We start from the raw sequence: 16319 nt of genomic DNA, 5'->3' as shown, positions 1-16319 counted from the left end.
AATCATTTAATTATAAAAGCACTAATATTTTTATATATAATTAATTAATTAAAACAATTATTAATACTAACCTAAATGATTATAAAAAAAATACTAAACAAATAAACATATCAGTAGAAAAATCCAAAGTATTACTATATAAATATAAATACAAATATGGATAAAAATATAGATATAAATATATCTATAAATATAAATAGATATATATGAATGTGGGTGTAGATGTATAAAATTTTATCCATATCTTAATAGTTATACATAATCGGCATCACTTTTTTTTTTTTTATCCAAGTCAACATCATTGTCTAAGAGTTACTCTATAAATTATCTTTATCCTTTTATTTTTATAAAATTGTTATATAAATTTATTATTAATATCATTTTCTTAACTAAAGTGTTTTTTATTAAAAGTAATTTAACACAAAATCAATCTTTTAAAATTGAGTTGAACAAAATTGAAGGGTGAAATAAAAAAAGTTACCGTACATCCTTCATTTGAAAACTGCAGGGGATCCTATCTTGGGTAGGGACATAGCAACTTCTCACTCCGCATCCCCGTTCCCAATAAGAACCGGCCACGTCAGCATACATCAGACTCTCTGGAAAATGCGCCCAACTCAGGGGCAAATACGTCATTCCGGCACCCCTGACGTGAACCAGATTACCTCAAAACCGTGACGCACCCGTCCCCTCCGTTCTCCGCCCAACGCAGCACCACCACAAAATCAAAACCAAAATTCAGAATCCAAATCCCTCAGATTCGCAAGACCCCTTTCCCTCGTCGCATGAGCTCGCGGTTCCGGTAGGCATGGCGGGAGCGTTGTCGCTGCCGACGAGTTCGAAGTCGGTGACGCAGACGGTGAACGGCTCGCACCGGTTCGTGATCCAGGGGTACTCGCTGGCGAAGGGGATGGGAGTGGGGAAGCACATTGCGAGCGATTTGTTCAGCGTCGGAGGGTACCACTGGGCGATCTACTTCTACCCCGACGGCAAGAACCCCGAGGACAATTCCACTTACGTCTCCGTCTTCATCGCCTTGGCCAGCGAAGGCACCGACGTCAGGGCGCTCTTCGAACTCACGCTCCTCGACCAGAGCGGCCAGGGGAAGCACAAGGTTCACAGCCATTTCGATCGCTCCCTCGAGAGCGGCCCCTACACGCTCAAGTATAAGGGTAGCATGTGGTAGGGTTTATGCTTCCATGATGAATTGCTCATGCTCAATATCATTATATCATATCATGTGTTTTCAGTGTTTGTAGTTTTCATGATCCTTATTCTATCGTGGTTTCTTTATATCAAGAGAATTTCGGAATTTCTTGTGAGTTTTTGCTTATGCATGTACCATGAAATTGTCATTGTTATGTGCATCAGTTTGCTAAAATTTCATTTGATTTTTAATTTTAAGAGATGATGCCATAGTTTATACTTTTTTGTTTGAGCAAAAATCACACTATATTTCTTCAGGTTTCTTGAGATTGTGCATGATTATATGTTTTTTTTTTAATGTTTACACTTTACAGTAACCTCTTATAGTAAGGGTACACGATGAATTTGTATCCCCGGTACTGGAATTTTCTTTTAGATGAGAGATATCCACAAAGTTGGAAAATGGTTAAATAAATTTCTCGTACTTATTTTATGTGTATATCTCTGCTACCGGAAAGTTCCTGTACTGGATAGGATACACACTCGGACACGATGTAGTGTGTTTTTTGGGTGACAATGGGTGTTACTGTAGTGTAGGGGAGATGTTGGTGTAATGTTTTTTCAAACAATTAAGGAGGGGTATTGAGGAAAATTTTGATGAAATCTTGGGTGGTGTTAGTATAATTTGCTCTCTTTTTTATCAATCATGCTTGATCATGTCCTTGAAAATAGATCATCAAAAACAAAATGCAGGTCAGATAGCTGGCTTGTTCTCAAGTTTATTCACGGTGATTGATGTGTTGTTCAAAAGGAAAAAAGTCATCTTTCTTTTGAGGGGTTCTTGATGTGTTACTATGTTGATTTCTGTTCCTGGTTATCTCTACAAGGCTCTCGTTATATAGATGCTAGATCAATCTTAAAATATGTTGTTGTGATGCAATACGTGAAGTGTTGATCTCTTTCATGTGCTTTTGTAGGGGGTACAAGCGGTTTTTCAGACGGTCTATACTTGAAAGCTCTGATTTCCTCAAGAATGATTGTTTGAAAATAAACTGTACAGTTGGAGTTGTGGTTTCAGCAATTGATTGTCCACAACGTAACTCTATTAACATCCCGGAAACTGACATTGGATCACAATTTGGCACACTATTGGACAATATGGAAGGTTCGGATGTTACTTTTGATGTAGCTGGGGAGAAGTTCCCTGCTCATAAGTTGGTGTTGGCTGCTAGATCCCCAGAATTTCGATCTAAATTTTTTGGTGGTTTAGTTGAGGAAAAGAACGAGATTATTGTTACAGATTTAGAACCAAAGGTTTTTAAGGTAAAAACTATTTCTTTTCTATTTTCCTTCCCTGTTAGCATTAAGCTTGGTGAGGATTTATTCTGTTATTGTGTATTTTTGTGCTTGTTTTTCTCAGATTTTTTTCTTAATAGTAAAAAGATCTTATAGGAGTTAAGAAGTGTAGAACAATTAGGGAGGATGGATATCCTGATTCTTCCTCTTACTTTTACAGGCCATGCTGCACTTTATCTACAGGGATACTCTTACAGAAGAGGTGGAAATGGGTTCATCAACCACAACTAACGATTTTCCAGTTTCCGAGACATTGACAGGAAAATTGTTAGCTGCAGCAGACAAGTATGGCTTGGGTAGGCTTAGATTGATGTGTGAATCTCGTCTTTGTAAGGACATTTCTGTGAATTCTGTAGCCAACATTTTAACCTTGGCTGATGATTGCCATGCTGCGGAGTTGAAAGCTGTTTGCCTTAAATTTGCTGCTCAAAATCTGGCAGGTATACCTAATTAGTATCTCTTGCACGTACCATTTGCTTAGTTAGCACTTAGCAGTGACAATAGAGCTAACAACGACTGTTTTTTCTGTATCATTTTTGTTGTTAACAAGTGAGTAAAAATGTAAAACAAAAATGAGTTCAGATACATGCATCCTCTGCTAACTAAACACTGCTGTCTGACATACACAACTAGATACCAAGCAGAAAATTTAGATCGGATAGTCCAAAAGAAAACTTGCCCATCTAACCATGTAATTATGAGATTATTGAATTCATGAGACAGCTAATTCCATGGATGATTTTGATGTATATTCCCATATGGAGTGTTTATTGATTCTGCTTCACATACACCAAATTCAAATCAGTAGGAGTAACTGATAGTAGCAATATCACCATTCTAATGCCAACATGCACTCAGAATATTGAATACTTCTGACACAAGTAAATTGGCATAGGTTCTTTAGGATTTAATTTAGATTTGTAAGAAGTTTTACTCTATCATTGAACTATATGATTGCACCTGGTTAAAAAACAGTTCAAAACTTCTACTGGATGTAAAAAAAAAAAAGAAGCTTAGTTACTATAATGATGCCCCACTATCTTATTTAGAGATTTCTATTGGCAGTTGATAAAGTTTAGAGTCATGTATGAATTATGCTCGTGTTTTCTAAATGTGTCTGCATTGTTGTCTTTCATGTATATACCTGACTACCTCTCACTGGTGTTGATTTCATCCTCACATCATGTGCAATGCTGTTGGATGATTATTTTGTGTCTTTCTCCTTTCATACCCCCCCCCCCCCCCCCAAAAAAAAAAAAAATTTTCAACCTTCTGTGTATTTTGACATTTATTTAGACTCAGAATTTTTGCCCTCTTTCGTTGCTTCCTTTTCCCTTCTCAATTATTTGAACTTTCTTTTTGTGCTTATATGTTTATTTATAAAGCATGGGCACTTTGAAAGTTCAACTGTACACCACTGGAAAAGAGAAATGATCGCACAATTTATCCTGGACATGCATGGCAGTGTTCTACAATTTTCTACATCATCCATATGGACCATATCTGACACTGATCTATTGCCAAGTTTTTAGTAATCAAGCTTCGTGTCTTTTCTGTGCCGCATAAATATAAATAGATACTTGCTTGGAAGGGTTTGTATTTATGTCTTTCTTTTTTCTTGTGTTGAATTTTTATAAAAAAATTGTAGATTATAGATTGGTTGTCCAAAAATTTGTCTCTGTTCTGTTTCAGTTGTTCTGATCATGCAATATTATATCTTTTGATACACAACAAAAGACGTGAAATAAAATTTACCAAGGGGTTAACTGCGGATTGCATAGGCGAACACTTAAAACAAAAATCTTAGGATTGTCGTAATGTTAATAAGGTTCAATTTAAATCTTTAGTTCAGATATAAATAATTGATGTTGCATTGTGTGTATATTATTTTGTACAAATACAAGGCATTTAACGAGGACATGATTTAGTATGGGATGTTGATTATCTTCGTAACTAATATTCTGAAATTTCTCTATCCTTTAGAAACGTAGCCGGCCATTCTCTATGTATATACACCAGTGGAGAACAAAATAAATAGTATGTTTGGTTTGGCGTTGAAGCCACCAAACATACCTAAACTAACGTTAAAAGTCCGAAGCTATTAGTTGTTGCTTTACTGTTAATGTGAATTTTGGAATCTATTTTACTAAAATTGAAGCTAAACGAAACCCACATGTAAAATTTTGACTTTTGAAATACAAAATTACAATAATGCTTTGCTTTACGTGCAAGCTCTTCTCATTCTTGATATGGTTATTTTTGCGTCTGGACTTGTAGCTGTCATGAGATCAGACGGATTTGAGCATATGAAAGAAAAATGCCCCTGGCTACAAGCAGAAATCTTGAAGACAATTGCGGGGTGTGAGGATGATAATTGCAGTGTAGTGGACAAAACTCAGAGTGTATGGGCCCAACTTTCAGATGGTGGTGACACGAATGGTAGGAGGGTCAGGCAGAGAATCTGATATCTATTGTCACACTGGTATCTCTGATTCTTTTGTAAAATGAAGGTGATCTCGCTGAAAAAATGGAGGATAAAAAAGAAAAAAGGCAAAGGAGAGGGAAAACCCTCTTCTGTCCACTTTTTCAACGTTTCAATGGAAAGTTCTTTAGAGAAAGCGGGTAGACTAGATGCTATGCAAGTTCTTTATGTAAGTGTCACCAGCTGTTGTATGATGTTAGTGCAGAGTGTCATAAAAAATGAGCTCATCTGCGGTTTTCTATTGACACTGACTATACTTTGGAAGTGGATATTTGGTTGCTGGACTTTATCTCTCCCATCTGCTGTCCTTTTCTGTACTCAGTTTAAAGCTAATATTTGTAGAAGTAGGTTCATTAGGATGGTTGTTATACATACCATGTACAAAATATTCATTTTGTAACAATTGTTTTTCATGGCACACCATACAAAGAGCAAGTGATTATGGTTGGCTGGTCTGTGTTGACGTTTGATGTTTCTGGATATATTATGTAGCCCAGCTAGAAAGGTTACCTCTTTTCTTAGATTAGAAAGGTGGTCCAAGGCCTTGCATGGAAAGGGCAATGTAGTATGAAATTATCTGTATTTTGGTAAAAAGGGAAGAAAAAAACGTAGGTAAAAATTAAAGTTAAGAAAGAATTCTAACGAAACTTCTTTGCATTTTTGTGGAGAAGAAAAGTGTCCCTTAATTCACCAACGTTTCTCTTCAATCCCTTGCATTTCCACTACACCAAACGGAGGTGAAAAATGTCCCTTGTCCCTTCTTCATCCTATTTATCAAGCGAAGTGTAACCTCGATGACACAATGTGTTTGTTTTTCAGTTAAACCCAACGAAACAAAAATTCACCAAATCACGCTTCCTTTTGTGTTTTTATCTTTAAAAGCGAAAATTCCGTGATTGAAATGGGAAACAATCACAACCATAACATTGTTCAAAGAGGGCAAATTGGCTTGGAGAGAATCAATATGGAGTAATTTCCTTTATGGTGTGTTTGGATGAAGAATTTATATAGGGTAATTCATTTATTTGAAGAATTTTAAATTTCTTGAGGTGAAATGCTTTGTTTGGATGAGAAATTTACAAAGAATTTGAAATTCAAGCATTTATGAAATTTCTTAAAATAGTAGAATTTCAAATTCTCTCAAAAATGGGAGAATTTGAAATTTCTGATATTTGTTTTTCTTATTTCACCTATATATTTTATCTTATCTATTTATTCTTTTAATTATTAGATATTTAAAAATATTTTTAAAATTATTAAATATTATCTTATATTAATTATTAAAATTATTAAATATTATTTAATATTAATTTTTAAAATTATTAAATATTTAAAAATGGATTAATATTTATTTTTATAAAATTTAATTTAAAAATCTCAACATATAAATATATTTTTAAAATTAATTTTACTATGATGGAATCAAATTATCATATTCAACCTAACAATTTAAAATTTAAGAAATTTGAATTGATTCATCCAAACAAAATATTTTAAGAATGATAGAAATTGAAATCAAAGTAATTCAAATACCAAGAATTTAAAATTCCTTGAATTTGTAAAATTTATCATCCAAACACACTATTATAGTGATAACAGATAATAGATAAAAATAGTTATCGTCGAATTTGAAATTAGCTGTCTTAGTACAACAAGAAATTTATAATTGAAATGTTCCATGTGACCATAAGTCAGCCAAAATTTATATACTCTTGCATATCAAAAATGACAAGTGAGAATTTTTAGGACCAGATTTTTTTATAAAAAAAACACACACACATTTAGTATTACTATTTTTATACAGGGAGTAAATACTAATTACATTCTTAACGTGAGCAAATGGTTAAAGATTTAGAAATGATTAAAGATTTAGAAATGATTAAAGATTTAGAGTTAACTAAGTAGCTGTGAATTGTGATTGGTGCTTTAAAAAAAATAGCTGTGATTAGAAATGACAAATAAACCCGTACCTGTCAGTAATACTCGAACCCGTCCCAACTTTGACGGGAAATACCCGCTTTAGCCAAGTACAGGTATGAGTATGGATAAAATTCAATAAATGAAATCAGGTACGGGTACGGGTATATACTTACTCGCCCCGTCCCCATCCCCGTTCCCATCCCAGTCCCTGGTTAAATACTCGTCCCCGATTTAATTATTTTAAAAAAATTAACATTTTGTTCTAAAATGTAAAGAGTCACGCTGAGCAAGAGCAACTCAAACACTTATTAGGGTTTCAATTTTCAAATACCATTCGACGACCAAGCACTCCAGCCAAGGAGCCACGGCACCAGCCACGGAGCCACCGCGCCAGCCACTCCAGCCTCCACTTTCTCCCTCCGAGCGGCTCCCTCAGCACGACTGGTACGTCTCTCTCGCTCAATCTTCTTTCTTCCTTCCCTCGCAGTCCACTCGCCGTCGCTCAATCAAAGTAGTAAGGCACGTAATAGCCTTTGTGGTGAGAGGTACTCCTCACAGCTGCTTGTCATTTCCGGCCATCTTTAAAAAGATAATAAGAGTTGATTCAGTGAAGTTATTTATTTTGATTTAAATTCAAAACAGGGAGAAACTAAGAGTGGAAATTCCCCTTTAATAAACCAGCAGAGTAGAGTAGCCAAACAAAGCAGTTTTATTAATTTTTACAAACTAGAAAGAGTAGCTTTTGAAAGAAAAAAACCTATTAGAAAAAGCAACATTGCTAGATTAATTTATTTTTTTAAAGCTTGTCAAATTACATCCCAAGAGAGCTCCAACTTGCAATCTATGAAGAAACTATTGGGCACTAGTTCTGTTCGGAGTGGTCAATTGTGGCACTGTCACACTGCCAATCTGCCACCAAGTTGCACAGCTTGCCCACCCTAAGTCCTGTTATGATGGAGAGGCCAGGAATTTCTGTTGATTCACACATAATTTCTGTTGGTTTAGTTCTGACAACACTGGGTGTGTAAAAAAAAATAATTCCAAACCGATCTGCTTCAGATTATAAAATCAAATCAGTTTCAAGCAATCCAATTTAAAATATCTAACCTGTTTTTTTTTGAAAAACTAAATCAATCCACATTACTTAAAATGGTTCAGTTTAAACTACCAAAACTTGTTTTCTGCTCCCTTATCTGTTGTAGGTCTGATTCACACATTTATGCTTTTTCCCCGGATGTTGTGTACATCACAGTTACCAGCCCACTAATTTCTATCTCATGATTTCATTCTTTCCCCCTCCCCCCTCTATTAATTCCATCATTTTACTATAGTTTACCTAATTCTCTGTATCACTGAGAGACCTTTTGCGATGAGAATTCAAGAGTGGAAATTCCTCTTTTACTAGCTGTGATCGGATAATTTAACTTGTAAATTATGCTTAAGCAATAATCCTCTCTAAGTTTCAATATTATTGCTGCTTTCTAGATAATGTTAGGCTGTCTCCTCATTATATATATATATATATATATATATATATATATATATATATATATATATATATATATATATATAATTTATGAACATGCTCAACACAATATCTTAAAGTTTAAAACTAACAATTAATTTGCATTCAAAGGATGTTGTTTATACTAGACAACTATTATTTTAACAATGCGAAAATTGACCCTAGAAGTACAAGATAGACTCCACTGTACCAGAATGAGCCTTATAATTGCTTGATCAAGTGAGAATTTTTAGCACCAGATTTTTTTATTAAAAAAAAAAACACACACACACACATTTAGTATTACTCAAAATTTATAGAACCTTGTGAAATAACGTAAGATTTATTTCTTATATAATGAGTTTTATTCGTAACACTACAACTCTACAAGTTAGCTAGTATATAAGAAAGAGATAGAAAATGCGGTGGCTTATTGTTAAAAATTCTATTGACAAATAGCCTTATATCTATAAACCTATTTTTCTAAACAAACTTTATGCGAGTTTTTCCCTTCTTCTTAAAAGAACAAGCATATAATGAGACGAGACTTTGAAGCTTGTTTTTTTATCAATAAAAATAATTACAATAACAATAACAATGTTTTAATGTAAAATCTTATGTTTCTCAAATCTTTTTACTATTAAATTGATCTTAATAATTTGCTTTCGAGTAGTCTAATTTTAAGCTTGAAACTCTTTCATCTTATGAATTTTAGTTTTAAGCTCACATAAACTTTCAAAGAGAATTTTAGTTTAGTTATACCAATCAAACACGAAATAATAGAAATGAAATTCATATAATTCTATATGTCTTAGAAGAAAAAAATTTAGTCACCAATTTTTAAAAAAATGCGTTAATGTATTATTAATATTTCTATAAATTAAATTCAAAAGAAAATGCAATTTTCGCGATAAAGTTAATTACAAAACAGCATGAATTTTGATGCAAGTAAATCTTGTAAAAATATCAACTTTTACTGCAACCATTATGTGTTGTTATTAATTTTTTAATTGATACAAAAATTCTTACTTTTTATATAAATATATTTGTACCAGATAACTTGATTGTAAATTGAATATCTTTTCATTTGTTTTCTTATACGAATTTTTCTTTGGAGTCAATCTTGTATGAGACATTGCTCGATACTTGACTTGACTGGAATTTGAACTTGGGTTCATTTATTTTATAAGGAATTATCTCTTTACATTAGATTTATTTTTAATTAATTGTTCTTAAGCTCCATTAGATGTATTAACCCTTCCTCATATCCTTCCCCATTGCACTCATCTAATTCTGTTTGTTCCAAATCCGTAAATGCTTCCAAAAGCTTTTCAACGGTGGAGATATGCCTAACTTGCAACAACATATAAGCCATTCTCATCATTTGAGTTACCCTAGAATACGGATATAAAACAAGATTACCCTGAAGAAATACGGATCTAAAACAAACTCCACTCACGGATATCCAAAAAAAAAAAAAAAAAAAGTTCATACGTAAAATAATAATATTATAAATGAATATTTTTAAGGTTAAAATATTTTGTTGAATATTTTTAAGGTATTTTTTTTTCCAATAAATACTCATAGGTACTAACGATATAGGTGAATATCGAAAAAATATACAAATATTGACTTAACATATATTCATACAAATGTGAAAAAAAATGCATGATAAATACTGCATAATGGGGGCTGCCGTACTTGCCCAACCTCATTTGCATCTCTATCCTAAATAAAAGCTTACAGTTTTGTTAAGGTACTAGATGCACAACGTTGTTATTGTCGTATCAAAATCATTCTCTTTGAACCGTATTCTTTTTATGTTTTAAGCTCTCTCTCTTTTGTTCCAATTTTTTTTTAATGTTTTACACATTCAAGTAATGTTTTTTTCTTTCAAATATACCTATATTTGACATACTATTCCTACCAACTAATCTTACTCCACATATTCTAACATAAATATTTTTAAGGAGTTCACCGGAAACCCTAAACCTTAGACCCGAAAAGAAAGCAGCGATGGAGAACCACCAGGAGGAGGAGAACGGCGCGGCGAACGAAGCAGAGGCGCCGAAGGAGAAGCGGAAGGGGAAGCACGACAAGCCCAAGCCATGGGACGACGACCCCAACATCGACCACTGGAAAATCGACAAGTTCGACCCTTCCTGGAACGAAGGCGGCATGCTCGAAGTAAGCTCCTTCTCCACTCTCTTCCCTCAGTACCGCGAAAAGTACCTCCAAGAAGCATGGCCAATGGTCAAATCCTCTCTCAAACAATTCGGCGTCGCGTGCGAACTCAATTTGGTAATTACCTGACTCACTTCCCTTTCCCTCCCTCATTTTGTTTCAATCGTAAACCCTAATTTCACCTTCGTTCGCAGGTCGAGGGTTCCATGACCGTTTCAACCACCAGAAAGACTAGGGATCCCTATATCATCATCAAAGCTAGGGATCTCATCAAGCTTTTGTCACGGAGTGTTCCTGCTCCTCAGGTGTGTATATATATATTCAGAAAGAGTTCATGAATTCATTTTCGTTGTTTTGTTTAACTTATATGGACGGTTGGTTGTTGGTTTGGTTGTTTTCAGGCGATAAAAATACTCGACGATGAAATACAATGTGACATTATCAAAATCAGCGGCATGGTTCGCAATAAGGTATTCTCCAATCAGATTGGAGATGTTATACTGCGTGTTCTTCTTGCTTGCTGCCTCTGGCTTTTCTTAGATTGTTGGGTCTCAATTATCAATGCTTCTGCGAGTCCTGTATTTGGGTTGAGTGTCTGGATTTGAAAGGTTCGGGTTCATAATAGATTGATTATTTGTGCAAGAGGAATGCTAGTTTAGGGTACTTTATTTTAGAAGGACATGGGGCAGAGATGGTAAGAGAAGAGATAAAATATTTTGATAAGATTGTGATGTGATGGAAAGAGATGAAAAACATAAGAGTTGTGGAAAGTGTTGTGTGAATAATATGAGGAAAATGTTGCATGGATCACTCCTGTGCTAGTAAACATCTACAGTACGTTTGGAAAACAATCTATTGAAATGAATCACTAATCCATTGTTTTTGTTGTTTTCACCGATAAGCATGTATTAATGGTGGTCTAATCAGTTGCAATTTTGATCTATTTTTTATTTATTTAATCAATTAGATAAAAACTTTAATCAATTATTTAATTATTTTATTTAAAATTATTATTTTTTATTTTTTGTATTTCTCTCTTCCTTGTTTCTCTTAAACCAAAACACCCTTATTTTCACTCTCTTTCTCCCTTTTGTACTTCTCTCATCTTTATTTCTTACGCATTTCTTCCATCCTACCAAACACACCCTGAGTTAGAAAAGGAGGGAAAAATGTAGGTACGACTGGTTATATGATGTGATAGGAATACAAGTGATGGATGTTAACTAGGTGTTTGTAATATAAGGTGTCCATAACTCCATATATCATTATTGATAATATAATTGTGCATCCTCTGTTACAAACAGTCTTTGAACCCTATTTTATAGAATTGAAGAGATTCAGAACCTACAACTACAAATCTGAGCTGTCATAAAGTCCTCCCAAACAGACGTGCTTATAAGTTCTTTTTAATACTTTGGTCCGTATTTATTGTTTCTGGACATTGGTGTTGAGTGGTCAACTGCAAAAATGCTATAGCTGGATGGCCAGTTTGCTATGATTATAATATATACACACACGCACATGTATGATTGCTCAAACATTAAAAAAAAAAAACAATTAATGACATTCATAATTAATAGTCAGAAATAGTCTAAATAAACAAATAACCACTCAGTCTAAGGCAAAATTAGAAAGGCAATAATAACAAAAGCCGAACAATGAATATGCTGGAGAACACTGACAGGCAGTGTTGGTGCTTTTGAGTGAATCATTTATGGACTTTTACCCTTCCACTATAACTGCTGCAATGTAGAAACACAGCGCATGGTAGAGGCCACCTGATGTGAGGCAACTATGCTGTAGTGCTGCTACTGTGTGCGATTGTCTCCTGTGAATGTGATTATAACTTTTAGGATTACCATGCTCTTGTAACCTGTAACCCGACTTGAGTAATAAAAATACAATTTCATGCTATTTTTGTTTTGCTTTACTGAATCCCCCAAGTTCTCTCCCAAAATTGTCAAAAACAGCACCTCAGACTAATTTGAACCAAGCACACACGAATCTTCCCATTGCAATGAAATTCCTTTACCACTTTCAGGATACCTTCCTTATTAGCATTCCAGAAACACTGAAACCAATTGGCCATGGAAGTTATTCTCCCCCTTATCCATGCTTCAAACAGCTCATTGGTTTTTGTTTTCTACCATATAATTTTTGTATTTGTTTAATATTGTTCTCAACTTAAGCATTTCAAAGAAATTATTCTAATGGTAGGGATTTCCCTTGATTTTCTGACTGCAGGAACGATTTGTAAAAAGAAGACAGCATCTTGTGGGTCCCAATTCTTCCACCTTGAAGGTATTATTTTGTGAAGATTTGGATTTTTCAGCAATGGGGATGAACCCTTTGTAGTTACTTTCTTGCTTTGGTATGGTGGTACTACATACATACCCACCATTTGTTAACTTCAACTTTATAACTCACTTTTCTACAACTACAATACTGGTGTGCAGGCTCTTGAAATACTCACTGGCTGCTACATTCTTGTCCAGGTAATTTTTACTGTTGCTTCATAGTTCAGAATGTGAAAACTTTGCATTTACTTGCACTATGATATGAGTGTAGTCTAGAATGAAGTGATTTCTTTTTAATGTTACATGCAATTCCACAGGGAAACACAGTTGCTGCTATGGGTTCATTCAAAGGCTTGAAACAAGTCAGAAGAATTGTCGAAGAATGCATGTTGAATAAAATGCATCCTGTGTACAACATTAAGGTTAATTAATTTGTATTTTATCCAACTTACTTTTATGGTATAGATTTCGTGTGTAGAAAAATGTCTCATTTCTCCTTTTCACTTAGTCAGGTTCTTATGATGAAGAAGGAACTTGAAAAGGATCCAATGCTTGCCCAAGAGAACTGGGATAGGTTCCTTCCAAAATTCAAGAAGTATGCCTTTTAATTATTTGATAATTTGTATATACAAAGTACTCTCTCCCTGCTTCAGTTTAATTGACGCTTCAAATCTTTTTATAGGAAAAATGTTAAGCAAAAGAAGGTTAACACTAAACAGAAGAAACCATACACTCCTTTCCCTCCACCTCAACAGCCCAGTAAGGTGAGACAACCTCTAATATCTCTGGATTTTTTTGTGATTTCTTCCACTAATATATAGAGTCTCAGTCTCCTCTACTCATTTTCCCAACAACTACAACATAAAGAATTGGCTAGAAAATAGCGTCTGGGTGATTAACAAATGGATGCTTAAATTCCTTTTTGTTTAATACCTGATGTTTCTCAAAGAAGAATTACATTTCAATAGTTCTCAAGAACACAATTATCTTTTCTGCTTCTGCATTAATGTAGGACCCTATGAGCCCACCTGCATTTTCTACTTATCTGGATCTGTTATGATTAGTGTTTAACTCTTTACCAATTGCTATTGATTGTTAAAGTTAAGAGCCTAGCATTTTGTCTGTAACTGACATTACGAGGATTCCACTTTAACTTGTGCTCATATCAATAAAGGCAATAGGCATAGGTGATTATGAAACATGATTGAGATTCAATTTTGATGTTTATCTTCAGGAATTGATATGGTTGCCATGTGGGTATATTAGTTATGTTTTTATGGGTTTGTATCGTAACAAAGTCCTCAGACTTTGCTCTAGTGTGCATTATCTTCGAGCAATTTATGAATATATGAACTCTTCTGGACCTTTAAATGAGAATGACAACCCAAATTCCACAACGACTTTCTGGTATGCTTATATGGCCTTTTTATTTTGTTTGCCCCGGGCAGGAGTTTGTGTATATCCCCAAGTTTTTGAAACACCGTGTTCTGATATTTTGGTTGTTAATTTATCAAACAAATTTTAAGGTGTCTTTGGTGATTTATGACATTTCAGATTGACATACAATTAGAAACTGGAGAATACTTTTTGAGTAACAAAAGGAAATCGGCGAAGATATGGCAAGAGAAGCAGGAGAAGCAGGCCGAAAAAACTGCTGAAAACAAAAGAAAAAGAGAAGAGGCCTTTATCCCACCCAAGGTTTATATCAATCTTTCTTTTGCAATTTTCTCAACTATTAATAATTTATGACGTGCATATTATTTTATAGTTTTCTTCATGGTGTGTTGTAAAACTTCACTCTTTTTAGGAGCCTGCAAACCTGGCGGATAAATCTGAGGACACTAACAATAATGTTGCTGACATGGCAAATTCTTTAAAGGTAATAAGTTTCTACCGGAATTTTATTAGGACTTTCTTTTTTGGCTTGTCCAGTTAAAATTGTAAACTTGGTGTTTTCTCTTAAATAAATCATCTCACTTGGATTCAAAATGGCTCGTCCGCAGAAAAAAGCTAAGAAGTTTGGGAAGGGTAAATCTGAAGAAAATATAAATGCGGAGACATATATTATAGGATCATCAGAACAAGCATCGGGAAGGAAATCTAAAAAGCAAAAGTCTTAGCACAATCTTCATTTTGGAGATGGAAGATGAGCATGATCTTTTGTAACCAATGTCTTTGCAGGAACAGTTTTGACACTAATGAATGAGGCTTTGTTGTTCTTTCCATTTGTCATGGAGATGAGATGAGTGCGTGGCATCGGGTATCTTAGTAGTACTTGCTAATAGACTGTAACATGTACATTTCTGTTACTCAAAAAAACATTGCCCGACACACACTTACACAAAACCATTGGCTTCATGAGTTGATGCAATCTAAGGGTCTTACTATTTATTTTATTTTTTTTAAGAAACAAGGATATGAAAATATAATCAATATTTATGTTAAACGATATCATTTATCCTGTGATTAATATGTATGTGCACGTGTCTTAATTTTTTAAATATATAGCTAAATACCACTTTGTAAATTTGTGATGATGAGGAAGAAAAAGAAACTTTGCAGATTGGATCTAATGAAAATAATTAAAAAAATTAGTTTATGAAATAATGGAGTTTTAAATGAGTTTATTCTTCATAAACGCTTATGTATGACCTTTAACTATAATCATATTAAATATAATTTTTTTTGAAGCAAATATAACAAAACTTGTCAATATTATTTTTTAAATAAAAAACTTAAAAATTTTATCATAAAAAGACAATTTATGATTAAATGATTGTATAAAAATATTTTACACTGTTAATATGTTTTAATTTACACTTATTTTAATTTAGTTAAACCGCATAAAAAAAATACACTTTAGATTAATTGAATCATATAATTTGTCTTCGAAACTGATGGAGGTTGAATTCATAATTATATTATATAGCAAAAACTAATATATTTGCACATCAATATCATTATTATTTTGACCAGGTTTTATCCGTAAATATTCGCATGGACAACTTTTTAATCATCTTTACTCAACTCTTACAAATTTGGTTGACAATTATTTTTTCATCATATTTTTATTGCCAGTAAATTAATGTTATATAAAATAGTTTTAATGTCTATCAATCTATATTTTCTTATATCCTAAAACTTAACAGCTTTTTCCTATAAAATGTAAGGTTGAGAAATATACTGGTATCTACACACACAGAGTTTCATTAATAAAATTGGAAAAATATCATATCTTTATATATGTGAAATTTTGATATTTTAGAAACAAGTAATATATATATATATATATATATATATATATATATATATATATATATTATGATGGTGCAATAAAATATTAATTATATTAAATAATAACTATTGAAAGTTTTATAATATATTAAAATTAAAAGTTTTCACTTAAAAAAATCCATTAAGAGTGATATTT

The 16319-nt window shown here is 33.3% G+C and overlaps 2 protein-coding genes across 4 annotated transcripts; both read left to right on the top strand.

Moving 5' to 3' along the window:
• Nucleotides 1-545: 545 nt before the first annotated feature.
• LOC109797192 (BTB/POZ and MATH domain-containing protein 5) lies at nucleotides 546-5447 on the top strand. Of its 2 annotated transcripts, none has more exons than XM_020357148.3 (4): nucleotides 546-1182; nucleotides 2124-2469; nucleotides 2663-2942; nucleotides 3888-4193. In XM_020357148.3, exons 1-4 carry the CDS (start codon nucleotides 809-811, stop codon nucleotides 3899-3901), a joined length of 1014 nt encoding a protein of 337 aa, XP_020212737.1. In that variant the 5' UTR covers nucleotides 546-808; the 3' UTR covers nucleotides 3902-4193. The 2 variants fall into 2 exon arrangements, with proteins under 2 accessions (XP_020212737.1, XP_020212736.1); XM_020357147.3 differs by lacking the exon at nucleotides 3888-4193 and adding an exon at nucleotides 4780-5447 and having other exon boundaries at nucleotides 556-1182.
• A 1742-nt stretch (nucleotides 5448-7189) lies between these two features.
• On the top strand, nucleotides 7190-15359 carry LOC109795780 (KRR1 small subunit processome component). 2 transcript variants are annotated; one of them, XM_083063938.1, is made up of 12 exons: nucleotides 7190-7348; nucleotides 10379-10709; nucleotides 10787-10897; nucleotides 10994-11062; nucleotides 12837-12893; nucleotides 13049-13087; nucleotides 13207-13311; nucleotides 13402-13484; nucleotides 13572-13653; nucleotides 14444-14587; nucleotides 14697-14768; nucleotides 14893-15359. In XM_083063938.1, exons 2-12 carry the CDS (start codon nucleotides 10425-10427, stop codon nucleotides 15007-15009), a joined length of 1164 nt encoding a protein of 387 aa, XP_082920064.1. In that variant the 5' UTR covers nucleotides 7190-7348; nucleotides 10379-10424; the 3' UTR covers nucleotides 15010-15359. The 2 variants fall into 2 exon arrangements, with proteins under 2 accessions (XP_082920064.1, XP_082920065.1); XM_083063939.1 differs by lacking the exon at nucleotides 7190-7348 and having other exon boundaries at nucleotides 10195-10709.
• Nucleotides 15360-16319: the final 960 nt, after the last annotated feature.

The sequence above is a fragment of the Cajanus cajan genome, chromosome 9 (genome assembly GCF_000230855.2).
Source record: "Cajanus cajan strain Asha chromosome 9, NIPB_CcT2T_4, whole genome shotgun sequence".
NCBI classification, from domain to species: Eukaryota; Viridiplantae; Streptophyta; class Magnoliopsida; order Fabales; family Fabaceae; genus Cajanus; species Cajanus cajan.
This window is presented reverse-complemented; position numbering and strand designations above follow the sequence as displayed.